At 43.9% G+C, this 16,720-nt stretch overlaps 1 protein-coding gene and 1 long non-coding RNA gene across 4 annotated transcripts in view; one reads left to right on the top strand and one right to left on the bottom strand.

Annotated features, from left to right (window-relative positions):
- Positions 1-7: 7 nt before the first annotated feature.
- Positions 8-4,850, bottom strand: LOC124997394. Its single transcript, XR_007110965.1, has 3 exons — positions 4,731-4,850; positions 2,727-2,791; positions 8-2,428 (listed from the first exon to the last, which is right to left on the bottom strand). It is a non-coding gene; the product is annotated as an uncharacterized LOC124997394 (long non-coding RNA).
- Positions 4,851-6,537: 1,687 nt separating this feature from the next.
- igf2bp1 (insulin-like growth factor 2 mRNA binding protein 1) overlaps positions 6,538-16,720 on the top strand; it is a 53,062-nt gene continuing 42,879 nt past the window's right edge. The window contains exons 1-2 of one of the 3 annotated variants that reach the window (XM_047572967.1): positions 6,538-7,314; positions 8,477-8,537. In XM_047572967.1, the coding sequence (XP_047428923.1) occupies positions 7,140-7,314; positions 8,477-8,537 (236 nt within the window). In that variant the 5' untranslated portion in view covers positions 6,538-7,139. The remainder of the gene's footprint in view (positions 7,315-8,476; positions 8,538-16,720) is intronic. The other 2 variants (XM_047572966.1, XM_047572968.1) reach the window with 2 other exon arrangements.

Raw genomic sequence — 16,720 nt, 5'->3', positions numbered from 1 at the left:
TTTTTGGTGCTGACCTTAAGCTTTTTGACTTGAGCAGTCATTCAGATTGACAGCATGCGCCATCAAACTACACCCAAAGGTCAGTCTCCTCCAAATTTTCCTCCTCTCTTCCCGCCAACGGTCGTTAAATTTCTTTTTTTAATCTGCGAACCCATTTAAATGAAACCGATTAGCCGAAAGCCCGCAGACGTTTACATCCGAAACCGAGATTTACGGGGTGTTAATGTGACGGAAGCGGACGCGTGTAACCAAACAGGTTCTTCCCGGCACCTTTATGGATGTAACTCCACGGAGAAACTCCGCCTCGGCTCCGCTGCTGCTTCTGCTGCTGCTGCTGCTGCTGGTGGTGGTGAAGAGCACGTGCAGGCGGCCGTCTTAACACATTACGTACGCGCACGTGAATAAAGTAAATTTTTGTGCAAACTGTCACTCGCCCGACTGGTCGCGCAACTTCCATTTTCTAGACTCGGAAGGTTACAGTTAACGCGGAGGTGGTCGGGGCGGCCGAGGGTCTGTGCCTGAGGTCATGTGATAGGAGAGCAGGAGGGCGAAGGGATAATTGAGAGAAAAAAAAAAGGTAAAATGAAGAGGAGGAACTAGCAGGCTGTGACCATGCGTCTCTGCACGCTGATGGTGGATCTCATTAGTCCTCCAGCAGCAGCAGCAGCAGCATACATCCTGTGCTCCCCTGCTCATGGAAACAGCTTGAATACATGTAATCAACACGTTTTCCAACCGTACACAGGAAGAGCGTCGGCACACGACTGACATGCGTGTCGTCCTCTCGCAGCGCGGCGTGAAAAGAGGATCTGAAAGTGGCCGCTTCTGTCGAGCGCGTTAAAGAAAGTTTTAGCCGGAGCCACGTGATCAGGGATGGCACATATACACGAAGTCACAGTACGCCGGGAGACCTTTCCCAAGCGGCAAATGATGTGCATGTTTAGTTTGTTTTTTTAGAAAAATATAATTGTGAAAAACAAAAAAACATCCATGTATGGACCTCATTATTGGGCTTTTAAACGAGGTCTCTGCCTGAGCATCACGGTATCTAATGAGGACTGTTCCTGCAGGAGATGTTTTCTCTCCAACGCCACGTCTGCGCAAATATTTGAACTTTGATCCTCTAAAAATGCGTTTTATGTCAGACTGGGACACTGAAAAGCTTCAATTTGGCTTCTAAAATCCTTCTTCTAAACACCCGACAGGCTCTTGAGATTAAAAACTAACGTATGAAGCGGACATTTTTAAGAAAATAATCCACAAAAAGAGTAAAAAGTTTTTGTGCCTTTTCCTAACTTTTCTCTAACCTTTCAGCTCGTGGTTAAAACACAAATATGTCGTTTCTTTCTGAGCTGCAGGGGACTATTTTTAGCGGCGGACTAATCCACATGGTGGATTTGCTCAACGGTAGCATGTGTTTGTGTTTGGGGAGGGGGCTGATTTTTTTTTTTTTTTTTTTTTTTTTTGAGATGATCTCAAGCTCAGACACATACTGCCGGTCCTCTCCTGGGATTTGATGACAACGCAGAGCATCGCTAACCTAATCCTTTAAGGCGCTGTCTCTCTGGAGTGTAAACAGGAGAGGTGCCGTCAATAACAGTTCATAACACGATTCCTCTAATCTTTCAATTACAAGTTGCACACAGGTTCTTCTGTGCGGCTTTACCAGTTCTTATGGTTTGCGCCCGCGGCTCCCCGGCGGCTCGGCTCTGATGGAACTGAACACGCAACCATCAGCAGCAGGTACAGAGGCATCAGTTAACTCGACGTCTGGGCCTAGGTTTTAAAAAAAAAAGAAGAAGAAGAAGAAGAAGAAGAAAGATGTGAAATGAGCAAGTAGCAAAACGTTACAACATGATTAATAACGTTACCTGCAATGCAGTGAGCTCACGTTACACGTGTGGAGGGCAGGGGACGGTTGAAGCGGAGGTGAACATTAACCCCTTCGTTGTTTCCAGAGGCACTTTGTCTCCTCCTTCTGCATTCCCGCCCAATTCACCCCGTCTCTCCACAGCGTTTGACCTCTGCCTGGCAGCCCCCCCCCCCCCCGGCCCGTACACACAAACATACAAAAACAGGGAAGACCGCTGGGTAGACAAAGGCCTTGTTTTAAAGAAGTGTGAGTAGAAAAAAAAGAAGTAATATTCTATATTTGGATGCAGGGGAAGAGTGTATGTCTTTACTGGAAAACTAACAAAGTACTTTTTGTTATTGCATTTTGCTGCATTTATTTGATCTACAAACTGAATGTTGCGTTCAATGACTTTCACTGTCAAAGCATCGAATAAAATGGAAATATTTCAAACGTTTGATGGTTTCGGTTCCTTTCATTCGATTCGTCCACTTAGCTTTGTCTTAACATTCAGATTAGTCCGGCTTCAAGCTTTCACTGGGACAAACTGAAGACGTTTGAAGGCACCGATTAGCGCTGCAGGAAAGTGGGACGGTTTTACTTAAGAGAATTGGATATTTATGCTGCTCTCACGTGAATCAGTAATAGTCTAACTATGGTACTACGACACTCACGTGGGGCTACGGTATCAAACTTAACCGTTTCATTTGCTCCCAATACTTTTTACTTATTAAAACCATTTGTTTACATTACATTTTCAAGGGGAAACAATACTTTTATACTTTTGGAATAAAAAAAAAAATCACTGTTTGAAAGTACACTGTCACACTCAGGTAGGATAATGAAGCATAAAAATATGTTTAGTGTTCTCTACCTTTAAAAACAGAGATTCTCACAGGATAAAATACTCCAGGAAGAAATAAGCATCAGGCAGGTTTCCTAAAAGTTAAAGAAAAAAATTAGTGAATACAAGTTAATTGAGCTAATTAAAAGTTGATTTTCAGATATTAGAGAGTACGGACTGAATGTCCTTAGATTCACGCATATATAAGTGGTTATAACCTCACTATTTAATGATGATGATCATGATATGAGAAACTAATGTTACTCTTCATCAAGAAAAACTGGACACAGGAAAAAAAAAGTTAGCACACGTAGAGTTCATATTATTTTTATATTTAAAACTAATAAAAAAAAAATATTAAGGTCACTCCTTTTGTTCTGAGGTCTCAAAAATATGTTGCCCGTGGTTATTTGAGCCCTGGAGACTCTAACCTTTGAGCAGAAAGTGGGTGGGAAGAGCAGTTTGAGACAAATCAGGTCAAGGAAACACTCATGTGTGTGTGTGTGTGTGGAAACGGAATCTGTAGCCGACTGAAGAGACAATCAAAACTCGTGTTGTTCTAAAAGGCGTCAGACTGTACAGCAGGAATGTATTGTGCTGCTATAATTACACAGTGTTACTCTACATCCTCACACTTCTGTTTAATGCTGAACACGGTTGTGGCTCAGAACAGATTAAAATACACTCACTGGCCAGTTTATCAGGCGCACCGGTGAAAATTAATTCATTTTAACACAACAGTCCTGAAGTAAATCTTAGCTTTGTGACGATTATTATATTCAGCGTTTTTTTTGTTGTTTTTTTTTAACATAATGTCTTGTACATGTGTTTCTTTTATTTAGACATTTAATTCAGTGAGCTAGGCTAAATAACAGAAACACATGTTTAAGTACAGTTTTAACAGCACAAACTACATCCTCCAACACGTTCATCCAGTTGTCATAAAGTGGGATTTAGTTCAGGTCTACTTCATTACAATCCATTTGTTTTCACAAGTGTACCTAATATTTTGACAAGCCAGTGCCTACATTTAACCACGCCCCAAATCTATCACGTCACTGATTAAACTACAGGTCGGCTCCCATGTGGGACACAAGCACAACCACGTGACTGATGACCAAATAAAATTAGAGACTTTCATCAAATCCCAGGCGCGCAAACCAAACTCTGCAAAAAAATTTGCTCCCATGAATCATTCAACTATACGGCTGCTCCTGTGCACAGGAGCCATTTTCCATTTTCTAAGCGAGCGAGCGCACAGCAGTGCCCGTGTATCCTCTGGGGGTGTACAGTATGACTACAAAATCTCAACGACCTCTCGCGCGGAGGAAACAAAGGCCATTAGACGCCGACTCCAGACTTGTGGAAATTCATACCAACACAGGAAAGCGTGAGATAGGCAGGCAGGCGCGCGCGCGCACACACACGCACGCGCACACACACACACACACACACACACGGTGCCAATGTGAACCACGGCCAAACTCTGTGAGCGGGGTGGGGTGGGGTGGGGTGGGGAGGGGGAGGGAAAGGAGGCCCGTGCATCAGTCACTGCCCTCCATTTTGAGTGGGGTGTGTGTGTGGCGCGTGGCGCTGTAGCACAGCAACTGCGCCATAGTGCTATTTCCTCTGCGCTCCACATGGAGATGCGTGCTAAAAATGGAGGAAACAGACGCTAACATGCCTGCTCGGGCGTGGCCCCACTGCTCAAGTTGTACTTTGGTTATCATATACTGGTTAGTATGACATAAAGGGTCTTCAAAGCAGAGGGGTGGTGCAGTTTAATGCCAGCCTATAGAGCTACAGAATCACCTATAGCTACGACAGCCTTGACTGTGTTAACACTGTTTTGCAGGCCTGGGTGCAAATTGCCTGGAGGAGGATTTCCTTTCATCTCGTCTATATATCCCCAGCCACTGATGAATTATTTTAAGCCCCAAGGGGAAAAATGTACCCCTCACCCCAATGATGAATGCTACTCCGCAAATAGACCATATAAAACAAAAAACTAAGAGAGATATATTTTTAAAATACCTCCGAAAAGGGCTGCAAAGAGAAGACGATCCTGGTTCCAGTTGCCTTGATCCATGCATGGTTTTGTAAAACACCATCAACTCTGTAGTTAAGTGGAAAAGCAAACAAACAAAAAACAGAAGAAATTTATTCACTACAGCATATGACTGTGTTTTATTAGGACACCAGGTGTACTTTTATTTGGATGGCAGGAATTCAGACTGACTCAGTGACCAGCAACCCAGTTTTGGCTAAGCTAGCACTTTCCTGCTAGCTTCTGAGATGCTATTCTATCAGGCTGACCAACATGTCCAGGCTCAGGTCCATGTACCCAGTGTATTTTTATATTGGCAGCATCCTGCAACGTTGTATTTGACACTGTTTTTGTTACATAAACTAGTACAAACTGTTGGCACACACGGACAAGTGATACAATCGCACTGAAAGAGAAACTGAATCCAGGCACGCTACATTAGCAAATGTTACACATGCCTTTTGTTTGACAAGTACTCATATAAGTCCAATTGATTATTGTTGTTATTTTGTTTTTATGTCTACAGTATATTGTACTGAAATCATTTTCTATTAAATAGGCTATTGCTGTTTATGAGCTAGTGCTGCGGCACGCCTGGTCGCGCGCCACAAGCCACTTAATCCTGGTCTGTTAAATTAGCACATTTGTTGTGTTGCATGTAATCACATCTCTTTTGTGTCCACATGGACAAAAAAAAAAGGGGGACGGTGCATGAGGAAAAAGATGTTGATGAACTTATATTAAAACATTAAAACATCCACGGAAATGCTTACTATGTTACTTGAGTTGATAATGATTCAATAAATGGTGCAAGAAGTGCTTGCCAGTTCATTAGGTACAGCTACTGACTGACTACTGACTCCCCCCGCCCCCTCGTGACTTTTGTCAGTGTCAGGACAACACAGGACACTGTGAACCCCAGTTAGTTGAAAACACACGAGCTCTCTCAGTTATTTTTCCAATAAACGCCTCTATTTAACGAGGACTTGGTGTAGGACTTGAGTGTATTCGTCTTGTGTAAGGTACCTAATGATATGGCGAGTGAGTGTATTGTAATAGGTTACAAGTCGGACGCCGATGCCGCCATTTTAGAAACATTGTGTCAGTCCGTGGCCCTCTCGTGCAGGCAACAGTGTAACCCAGCAAAGTGAGCACGAACCTCGTACCACGGTTTCCAGTAGCAGCACACACAAGGCCCCTGGAGCAAAAATTGGGGCCCTGGGCCTTTTGTTCTGCTGCTCCAAGCAGCCATGAGGTTCACTACAGGTCATTTATGTTACATCATGTCAACCAACTTCTTTACCACTCATCATATTCATGCGGAGGGCGGGGACGCCTCAGGCGTGGGGGGTTGCTGTAGAATTAGGTGGCGGCGTCTTGTTGTGTAAATGTGCAACGTTTTAGGCGTTCAGCTGGCGAGGCGTGGGGTGTTGGGCGAAACGGGTGGAAGCAATAAAAACACTTCGACGCCTACAAGGTTGTCCGCTCTTGGCTACGCGTCTCCGTATAGCCCAATGTTCGCCCGCACGAGCAGCGAGCTGCGTACGCGAGGCTACGCATGTTGCGTAAAAGCCAAAAAACTGCGCCGTGCGCGAGTACAGTACGGATGGGAACACAGCGAGGAATTAGGAGGCTTGTGTGCCCCCGCGCGCGCACACACATGAACACAAACTCATCTGGTGAATACCCTAGGATGAGAGGGGGTGCCTCCTCCCCTTCCTCCTCTCTCTAACCTACTCCAAATAGACCACGTGGTTTCCTCTTTGCAAACAAAAAAAAAAAAAAAAGGAAAAAAAACGTGAATTGGAGTCGGTGAAGGGGCGGCGCGTCACCCCTCTGCCGACAGCGGGCGGATCGCTGAGAGAGAGGGACGGGTAGAAAACTAGAGAGAGAGAGAGAGGCGGAGAGAGAGGAAAACATTTCTCCCGATCTGATCCCGCCATAGTTTTTCCCACTCCTCCACCATAAACCCATCATCAAATCCACCCAGTACACCTCCTCCACAGTGCGATAGCGAGGCTATAGGCTGCTGCTTTATTCGTCTGCTGGGGCCGGCTGCAAGTCAAGGGATTTCATTTTCTTCTCCTGCTCCATTTATGCAACTGGATTTACGGCCAAATTCAACACCGCCGCCCGATTTGAAATTTTTATTTTTTTTATTTTAATTGAATTTCCTTTTTTTTTTTTTGTTAGGGGATTTTTGCACTCCGGTGTGCGATTTCCACTTTCTGTTATAGTGCGAGCGAGTGTGGCAATATCTTGTTGCGCTATTTGCAAATACAGGAGAGAAACTTTTCTTTTGCTGGTTTCAGTTTTAGTTAATCTGGGCTTTGTTTATTTTAGTTTTTTTTTTTTTTTTTTTTTGGGAGGAAGGACTCGGATAAACAATTTCCACCATGCACAAGCTATACATTGGGAATCTAGGCGAAAGCGTGACTGCCGAGGACTTAGGAAAAACCTTTGACGAACACAAGATCCCATACTCCGGACAGTTTCTAATGAAAACCGGCTATGCGTTTGTGGATTGTCCGGACGATCAGTGGGCTATGAAGGCGATCGAGACGTTTTCTGGTGAGTTAAGGGTCGACTAGTGACCACCGGGGATCCTCCGTCTATGCACTTTTAGTTTCATTCATTCTACACATGCTAGCGGGTGGACGCCGGTACACAACCCCGGCTGCATGCCCACCTTTCAGCTGCGTGTCCCAGTTTCACTCCCTGCTCACGTCCGAGGCTCCAGATGAATTAAATTGTTGTTATTAATGCTAGCTTAACGAGTAGTGGTGTGTGTGGAGACCTACACACCCTAGGGAGCCATTCAACTTTTGCAGGGGGGAGGGACACTAGTAGTGTAAACGTAAAGCTATAGCCTGTAACACAGAGCCTGTGGAGAGCGTTTGACACTATTTGCGATTTAACCCAGCGAGATCAGAACAATTCAATGCTTATTGCTGTATAAAGCTGTAACGTGCATATGTGTGTCGTTTGGCCAGCCTGCACCCCTGTAGTAGTATTTAATTTAGCCCTTTCCTTTGATATAGAATGAAGCTTCGCTGCTTCCCCTCCCCCTTTAAGCCGGGAGTCCACTATGACAAAGATAGAAAAAAATACATTACACTGTGTACTTACCAAAACAGGCCTCACACCAACACGAATCTAACACAACCGGCGAGCAGCAGCATTGTCGTAAAGCACTCCCTTTCAGTGTTTTGAAGCCCAATTCTCACCATTTCCTACAGTATGTAACGTGAAGAGGAGGCAAGGTCGCCATGCCAGTCTTCTTCTGCTCCAACATGAAACTCCCAAGACAGCCTCTTTTTTTATTTTTATAAACTACGTTAATGTTTAAACATCGTAAGCATTGCTAATATTCGCGTGGCTGTCCCATTTACAGCCTACGTGTGATTTAAGCAGCTTTTAGTGGGACGTAAAGTGACGTGCCTCCTCTGTTCACTTGCTCCATGACTTCTGAGTTGGGCCCTTTGAACATGTCCGCCTCTCACTTTTCCATTTCCCCCCCTACACACACACACTTGCTTTGACACGCCGCAGGTTTGGGGGTTTAAATGCAAAAAGAAACAAAAAAAAAAGTTGTCCTCCACGCTACCAAGAATAACCCACAGTAGCTACCCCCTTCCTCCCCAACAGGCCTGCGCAGCTAGTAAACAGTTAGCATGTAGCCACCCTGTGCCCTCAATCTATCTATCTATTTATTTATTTCATTTCTTTTCAGGTAAAGTGGAACTTCATGGGAAACGTATCGAGGTTGAGCACTCCGTCCCCAAGAAGCAAAGGTACAAAACAGCATTCAGGCATTTCCACCACCCCTCCCCCTCATATAGCTTTCTCTCTTAAAACCCCTTTCATGTGTTGCATCACCTTGATACAAGGCCTCTTGCCTCTCACGGAGTTCAATTTGAAAACACTGATTAACGAGCGTTAAATGGAGACGCGTCCGTGCGTCTTCGTTGCGCTTAAAAGGCTATCTGTATGCTAGCAGTGGCTAGTTTGGCGGTGTTTCCTTTTATTTAATAAATATCTTGATGCTACTGCTGCTGGTGGTGGTGGCGGTTGTATGGCTGACTGTGTGGAGCCTGAACTTTGTCGGCCATTGCTGTGTCAGCTTTAGGTGGCTGCTGCTGGAGATTTTTACTGGTCGTTTTTGAAAGGCTGGTGTTGGTTGAGTGGTGCTGAGCGAGTCCAGTGAGCACGTATGGGGTTGCATTGTTCGTGAAGTCAAAACAAATGCTAATAAGCACGTCCTCTGTGTGTGAATATATATAATTGCATACATATAAATTTTGTTTAAAAATACACTTGGTAACGTTTGCTGTAAACTAAGTGTGGTGGCTGGTGTATCTCTGTGTGTGTGTGTATGTATGTATATATAATTTAATACTAGAAAACTTTTTTAAATCTTAGCCCATATGTATTAATGTTGATTTCCGCATTGTTGCCATGCACGTAGCTTTTGGCTAAATTATTTGTTTACACGTGTGTGTGACTTCAAATATCTAACCAAAAAAAAAAAAAAAAATTAATTGGTTAGAACGTATCCATATTAAACCCATATTATTTTTAAATGTATACCTGACTTTATAAAATACTTCCAAGAAAAAAAAACGTCATTTATGTCATTTAATGGAACCCATAACAGTTAAATTAAAATAATAGTTTTTACGTGAATCATTAATTTCTCGCGAAAACACGCTTGTGTGTTTTGATATTTTAATTTCCACAATTTTAACGTCCTTGTTGTCAAGTGTGGGTTAAAATTAAAAAGGGGTTTTGTTGTAAATGTAGTCACGACAAAATGCTTATAGTGTCATGTCTGGATTAGTCTTTAATCAGTGGTACCTGTAGCTTTGGCTTAACAAAAAAAAAAAAAAAAAGAAAAAGAAAGGGACGTAAGGACGTAAATTGCTCATTAGTTGTGTTTGGGGGAACCAGGTTTGACCTGCTTCATACGGCAGTATGGAATTCTCCTATAGCTCATCATGCATGGCTGTAGTAACCTTTGGCACAGATACGAGCTCTGAGCACACTTCTTCATGTTCCGCCATTTGCCCACATGTGTGTGCGCGTCCCATGATCAAAATGACCAGGCGGCGCAGACTCCATCCTACGTGCACGCCGTTGGTCCGAAATAAATACAGCCATTTGGTGTGATCGACTTTAACGGTGATTTCGTGTGAACGTGGCGAAATATTTGAATTAGAGCGTTTTTTTGGACGCACGCCCCTGCACCAGGAGTGCGCAGTGGAAACGTTGCAACATGGCTGTTGCACAAATACAACCAGCGGTGTGGTCTTTCTGCACATGCATGGCGTTATAGGCGCTGGGGCACAATCTCGCAAATTGTTGTCACAACTCGCAACGATCACGAAACCCAACATGGCAGCAGTCTGTAATTTCTTACAATCTCCCGAGCGGTCTGCGAATTATTCTGATGGCGCTCAGGTTTGCGCGAATAGTGTCCCAGACCTTTTATATATGATAACCTTGAAGAGCCATAAAGATAAATGTGATTTGTGAGTATGGGGGAGCCACCGTGGGCGAGCGGAGGCCTCCATAACACGTGGTGCGTCCACGCAGAGTGGAGTCACTCCACGTCAGGCAGTGAGGGCAAAATGGCGCAGCTCTGAATGAATCAGTAAGGCTGCTGCTTTTTTTTCTTCCTTCCCCCCTGTTTTTTTTCTTTCTCCCCTTTCCCACTGTTGCGTCGTTCCGGGTCTCTTCACCGCTGGTTCACCCTGTACCGGCACATCACGTTACGTGTCCGTGTTTAAAACGGACGCTGCAGGAGAGGGTTAACGTATAAAAAATAATTTTGGACGCCCGTCTACCTTTTAAAATGGCCGTTCACATACTTGCCTGACCAATTATCCCAAATTATGCCCCAAAACGATCGTGGTTAAATATTTGTCAAACGTTTGCTAGATGTTTGTGCATCAATTTTTTATTAAAATCTATGTTAATGTATAAAACTCACCAGAAGCATGCTAATTTGAGTTTTTGAAGAGATTTGCATTTACTTAAAATAAACAGGCAAAGAAATGTATTCCCATATATATTTATATGTAGGTATTTAACTTAAAAAGATGATCCTATTTTATAATAATGTGAGTGTGACTAGTCGTAAACTACCATAAAGTTTGCAGGTGTGTTGCTGCTCTGTGTGCGGGGTGTGGTCAGACGAGTACTTTGCAGGATTTTGTTTTTTAAAAAAAAGACAGAGTTGCTGCTGCTGGTTAAATACCTTAAAAGTGATGTTTGTGAAACGGGCCGTCAATGGTGGTGTTTGTGTGGGAGTGGTGGGTGTTCACACAGAGAGAGCCCAGTAAGTAGAAGATCTGGGGTTCGATTCCTTCTTTTGTATTCTGCAAGTGTCAGCTCTGAAAGCAGAAAGCTGCAGGGGGGCGCCGACCCCGGCTGCCCCCCTCCCCAGTCACTGCACCCCACCCTGACCATGTTGTGGACATGTATGTTATGTGTGTGTGTGTGTGTGTGAGGCTATGGCCACGTTTTACATTTCTGAGATAATCACGGTCAGGAAGCGAGCTGAAAATGTGTGTCAGGCTGCAGAGTGTTTGTGGAAGCCAAGGCGGTGGAGGAAGAGAGGGAAGGGAGTCAGAAGGGAGTGTGGGGGGTTGAATTGTGTGTGGGTTGGTGGGGGTAGGGTGGAGGTGCTCAGAGGGAACAAGCCACCAGTCTTTGGAGAGGGTGGAAAAAATGTATAGAATAGCCATTGTGGGCGTAAAGCGAATCCCCAAAACAGTAGCGATACGCACCCAAAGTCCCATTAAAATGACTACTTATAGCCCACAGATAAATATTTAAATGGCAGGGAAGGAAAGGAAGTGTTTGCCCTTGAGGATCTCGAATTCTTTATTAATAATAACAATGATCAAGTCAAATCAAAATCTTGCACGCTCGGTCTGCTAGTTCACACCGGGCTGTAGGAACCGAGAATTTAAGAATAATCCATTTCCATCCATAATCCAGTTTGAAACATTTCAAATATCGTAATAGTTTGTCGCATTTCTTTGACAAACTAAAGTAGTCGCACATTTACGTCATTTTCAAAGTGTTAAACTCGGCATTAGAGCCACATTTGGACCAGGCAGTGTCAACCTCTCCAACACTTAACACACCACGTTACATGTTGGATGGAGGCAGTTTGTTTTATATGGATGACTAAGGGGCTCGTGGCTGTTTGCTCAGGTTTTACTCTTGTGTACCGTCACAGCGGCAGCCTTGGTTACCTGGTAAGCGAGCGTTACTCTTTACAGCCGCGTCGGAGCGCCTTCTGATTTCATAAGGGAAATATTTTCGATGAATATGAATATTGTTGTTGAATTTCCCAACGCTGAAAGGTGTTCTTGTGCTGTGACTTGGCTCCTGGGTTAGTTGCAGGAGTGGCGGGTCGCTCAGATCGGTGTGCGTTTGTGTTAATTTGGACAATTAAAAGTAATGCATACAGTTTGTGCTCATACATTAAGGTTGTGTCTACACCTGGGCAGCTCCTTGTAATGTTTGAACCAGGTTGACCTGAGAGAAGCTAAAAAAAATGATAATAAAATATATATTTTGGCATATCAGCTTTATAGTAATAAAAACGTGTAAAAAATGTGTAATGCCTTTTTTTTTCTCCAAACTTTATTGATGGATCCTGCGTCAGTATATTTTAACTCAGGGGCACAACTTTACATGGAAGTGTCCACATGTTTTTATTTCACAGAGGAAAATTTTAGAGCAAATTACACTCCACGAAATAATTGCGTTAAAATAACCGTATTACATGCAGTTTAATATCAGACGCACCCCATTTTACATTTAAGACTTTATTCAGATAATTGTCTGTGATTAGCTGCTGTGATTGCGGCCATGTCTGCGTAATCATCAATGTTGTGAGTTTCAGGATCTTCTCCCCTGTGTGGTAGCGCGCTGCTAACGAGGGTGTGTTGACAGTTAACGCGTTGAATGTGATAAGTTTCAGGACCATAATCTATTTTTTTTTTTTTTTTTTTTTTACATGTAACTAGTGCTGCTAATTGGATCAGATTTAGCTCATTCGCTCTAAGAACAATGCGGCTTTGCAGCCTCCGAGAAAGAAATCGAGGCGTTAGATTTTCCCCGATGCATGCAACATTCATGTCCACGCTTCTGTTTTACCTGTTATGATTTCCATACAGAGCGGACACGGAGATAAATCAGAATCTCCTCAACGATCTGTTGACTGTTAATAATTGTTGCAGATAATCTTCTGAGACGATACGAACAATAGTCTGTTGATGTGTAACTGGCCTGAACGTCTCTATCTCTGGTACAGAGCGAGTGTTTACAATACAGAAGTGGGTAGATGGTAGAATGTGATGTTGAGCTGTTCTGACTGTGTGTGAATGGGTGGAGGATACATTTGTTTTTTTTTTTAATGAAAGGGGTCGCCACACCCTCTTGTTGTACCTTCTAATTGTCGCCCATGCTGCTGGGAAAGAGTTCTGCTCGCCTCCACGTGTGGTGGGCACAGTCCTCCGTTGTCTTGATTTGGCTGTGAATGCTGTACAAGGCTTGTTTCAAACCGTCTTCCTGCTGATTTAATAGCTGTGGTATTTGGCGAAACCAAAGCTCACCTTCTGTTTGGCTCATAGGAACTTGCTCACCATCCGCCATTGACTTCAGTCAAAAACGGCCGCAGTAGAACGACAAACACAAACCAGTCAAACGTATTTTTTTTTTTTTGTTGCTTTGTATTCTGGTACCTTTGCAACAGGCGGCATCTTCTCTTCTGCTGATCCCGATGCTTTCCAGTGCACTTAGACAAAAAAACACTTGTTTGTACTGCAACGCAGACGAAGGCTTCTCATGAGTGTATGTGTGCGTTCAGATGCAAACGCAAACCCCCCACCCTCACCTCGCATCCTTGTCACCTATGCTACCACCCGACGCCCGGTCGTTCCTTTCCACCACGCCTTTCCCTGTAGTTTTAAAATGTGGGCCATGTCAACATATCCTCTGTCATCACTGCTTCACTGTTTGAGGATCCTTTTTTTTTCTTTCTTTCTTGAGTGCAGCATTTTTTTTTTTTTTAAAACGGTTCTTGTATGGGTTGAATTGTGAAAACTATCATGGCGGACGAGATGAAGATTATTTCCGCTCGCTGGGTGGGACATCTCCTCCTAATAACACTCCAGTGTAACTGTTCAAACTGTCTAAGGAGGTTCCTCTGTGATCCTCTTATTTTTACAGTTTTTTTCCTTCTTTTTTTTTTGCCTGGAAATCTAAAATATATTTTCCTAGTTGCATTATGTGTTTTTAGTTTGTTGCACATGTGACTGTGAAGAAGGCTTTCAGATTGACAAAAAATAAAATAAAATAAAGGTCCAATGAGCTTCCAACTACATCTCTGAGGAGTTTGCCTTGTTTAGATGATTCATTCTGAATTTTCATGCTTGAGAAGTCTCTCAGAAGCTTCAGTGTACATCATATGATGTAGCAAATAGGTCATGCACAATGCTTTCGGGCTTGCCGTCCTTCCTAAAATGCCTGAGATTTGAGCAACTGTTTTATCAAGCGTGTAAAATATTAAGTGTAAATGCAACGTAAAGTCATTCATGGCCACCGTCAGATTACAGGGACGTAGCGCCGCTGTAATACACACTAGAATTTTAAATATTTCGACTTGATTGCACCGCGCTCAATAAGAGGAAAATAGGTTACGTCGAGCAGATCTGAGCTGTGAGTGAAGCCCCAGGTAGAACAGGTATAGTTGGGTAAATAGTGGCTGAGGACGAAAAAACCTCCGCTCCTTTATTTGAAGTGCAAGCCTCTCGCCGCTCCTCTTCCTTAAGAACCTCTCCATTTATCACTGCTGCAGAGAACCGGGTATTATAGATGTGCTGATATGGCAGGAAAAGGCTTTACTGATGCTGCACAGGTGTTCTGATGTAACCCTGAAGCCTTGTCGCCTTGCAGCCACGACCTGCGAGTAGATTACTTAAAAAGAAATGGCGCAGTGAGGCGTTATTGCCTTTTTGCGTTGCCGTTAGCTAACATAGGCTAGGTCCATTTAAACGTACGTTCGAGTTCTCGTTCGAGTATTTTTAATGTAAAATAATATTTTTCTTTTGAGGAAATACGGTTTGATTTCCAGCCATTAGCTAACGCCGCTACTGCAGAAGCCTTTATTTATTTTTAAAGAGGACACATGTCTGCTGTTTGACAAGTGCAACAAAAGATTGGTCGTGTTTTGGTAAAAAGCCTTATTCCAGTTTGCTCCCGTTTGCCTCGTTGAAGTTTCCGCTTTTCGCTCTTTCGTGTAAACCTAACGCTTCCTTTAAGCATTTCAAATTAAAAGCCCTCCTGCGCCTCAGTGGACAGACGCCCTCGGTTTCCGTGCTGTGCTGTGCTTTTTTTAGTTTTGAAACATTTGCACCAGCAGCTGGACGGGGCGACAAAAAACGCAAGCCAGGATATATTGTTTAGTTAGTCAAATTAAACGGATAATGTTTTACACTGTGCCCAACGATTGGCACCGGTTTAAATGTTTGCGTTGACAACGCCGCCCCAACAAACGTTATCTGATAAATTTGAGGAAATGCTGCAAATCCGTTGCGCCGCCTCAGGCTGCTGTTTGTTAGCCCTAATGGTTTCATGTTCAGAATCACCCTGGGCCACTATTATCAACTATTATCAACTATTATCAACTGTTATACTTTATATGTGACGCTGACACATTTACACACAAATATGTAAATGGTGGAATGAAACAGACATTGAATCAGGTTATTGTGAATTCTGTTGTAGGCTCCACTAACTTCCTGTGATATTGTATTTGTCACAAAAGCATTCACCCATAACGTACAAGTTACACCCTGATTTTATGCATCCCTCATGCTCTGAACAGCCTTTCAGATTCTCATATTGCCCCCCTCCCCTTTGCTAAATGCTTAATTATTTCAATACAAGTCAATTTTATTTATATGACGTCAACAACAATACAAATCGTGTCGAGACGCTTTACAAGAAGTTTCTTTGTTAACCATCAGTTGTCGCTTATGATCAGAAAAAAGCAGCGAACGTACCAGTGAATTTTATTTTTTATTTTTTTTTGCACTATTCTCTTGAGGATGGAACAAGTTCCCCATCCTTACGTGTGACGCAGGAAAGTCAGAGTCCACCGGAGTACGGACTGACTCAAGGAGTCTGCAGGATCCCGAATAAAATCCAAGCTGATAGAAGAAAAAAACAAACAAAAAAACAGCTTTTAAACTTTGTAATGGTTAAAACACAATAGTGGGGAACATCTATTTCCACGCGTCAAACATAGTGTAGGTGCACGCTTCATATGAGAAGAAGAGATTAGCTTCAGATACGCATCAGTCAGCAGTTTGCAGACGGATATATAGAGGGAGATATTCACGTTAAAGGCGAGCTGGTCATGTCGAGTCACATTTTTCATCTGGAATTCCTCCTCTCTGTATCACGCATGCAGAGAGGAGGCTTGGAGAAGGAGCTGTGGTTTGATTTCCTCCCCTCTCATGGCTGGCGAGGAGTCGGAGGAGGAGGGGACGGTGGGCGGAGGGATCAAGGGGGGTGCGACCAATCGTCTGGCAGCAGCACCTGCGCGAGTGAGTGAGTGAGTGAGGGTGGGTTGGTGGTGGTGGTGGTGGTGGAGGTGGTGAGGAGGGGGGGCGGTCGCCGGCGCCGAGACCAGAGGACCCGATAGGTCCTCCCCTCCCTCCCTCGCCGCCTCACACGCATGCTTTGACTTTATCCGTCTCTCCCACTCTCTCTCATTTTCCTCCACCCCTCTCCGGTACAGTATGTCCATTTCTTTCTCTCTTGTTTTCCCTTCCCTCGCTCTCCCCTCCTGGCGGGTTGCCATGTTCTCTGCGCCGCTCCTGCCCCCCCCCCACCCCCTCCCCTCCTTTTTCAGCAGGCGAGCCAGGGCAGAGCGTTGGAAAGCACACAGACA

This window comes from Mugil cephalus, chromosome 20, assembly GCF_022458985.1.
Source record: "Mugil cephalus isolate CIBA_MC_2020 chromosome 20, CIBA_Mcephalus_1.1, whole genome shotgun sequence".
In the NCBI taxonomy this organism is placed as follows: Eukaryota; Metazoa; Chordata; class Actinopteri; order Mugiliformes; family Mugilidae; genus Mugil; species Mugil cephalus.
This window is presented reverse-complemented; position numbering and strand designations above follow the sequence as displayed.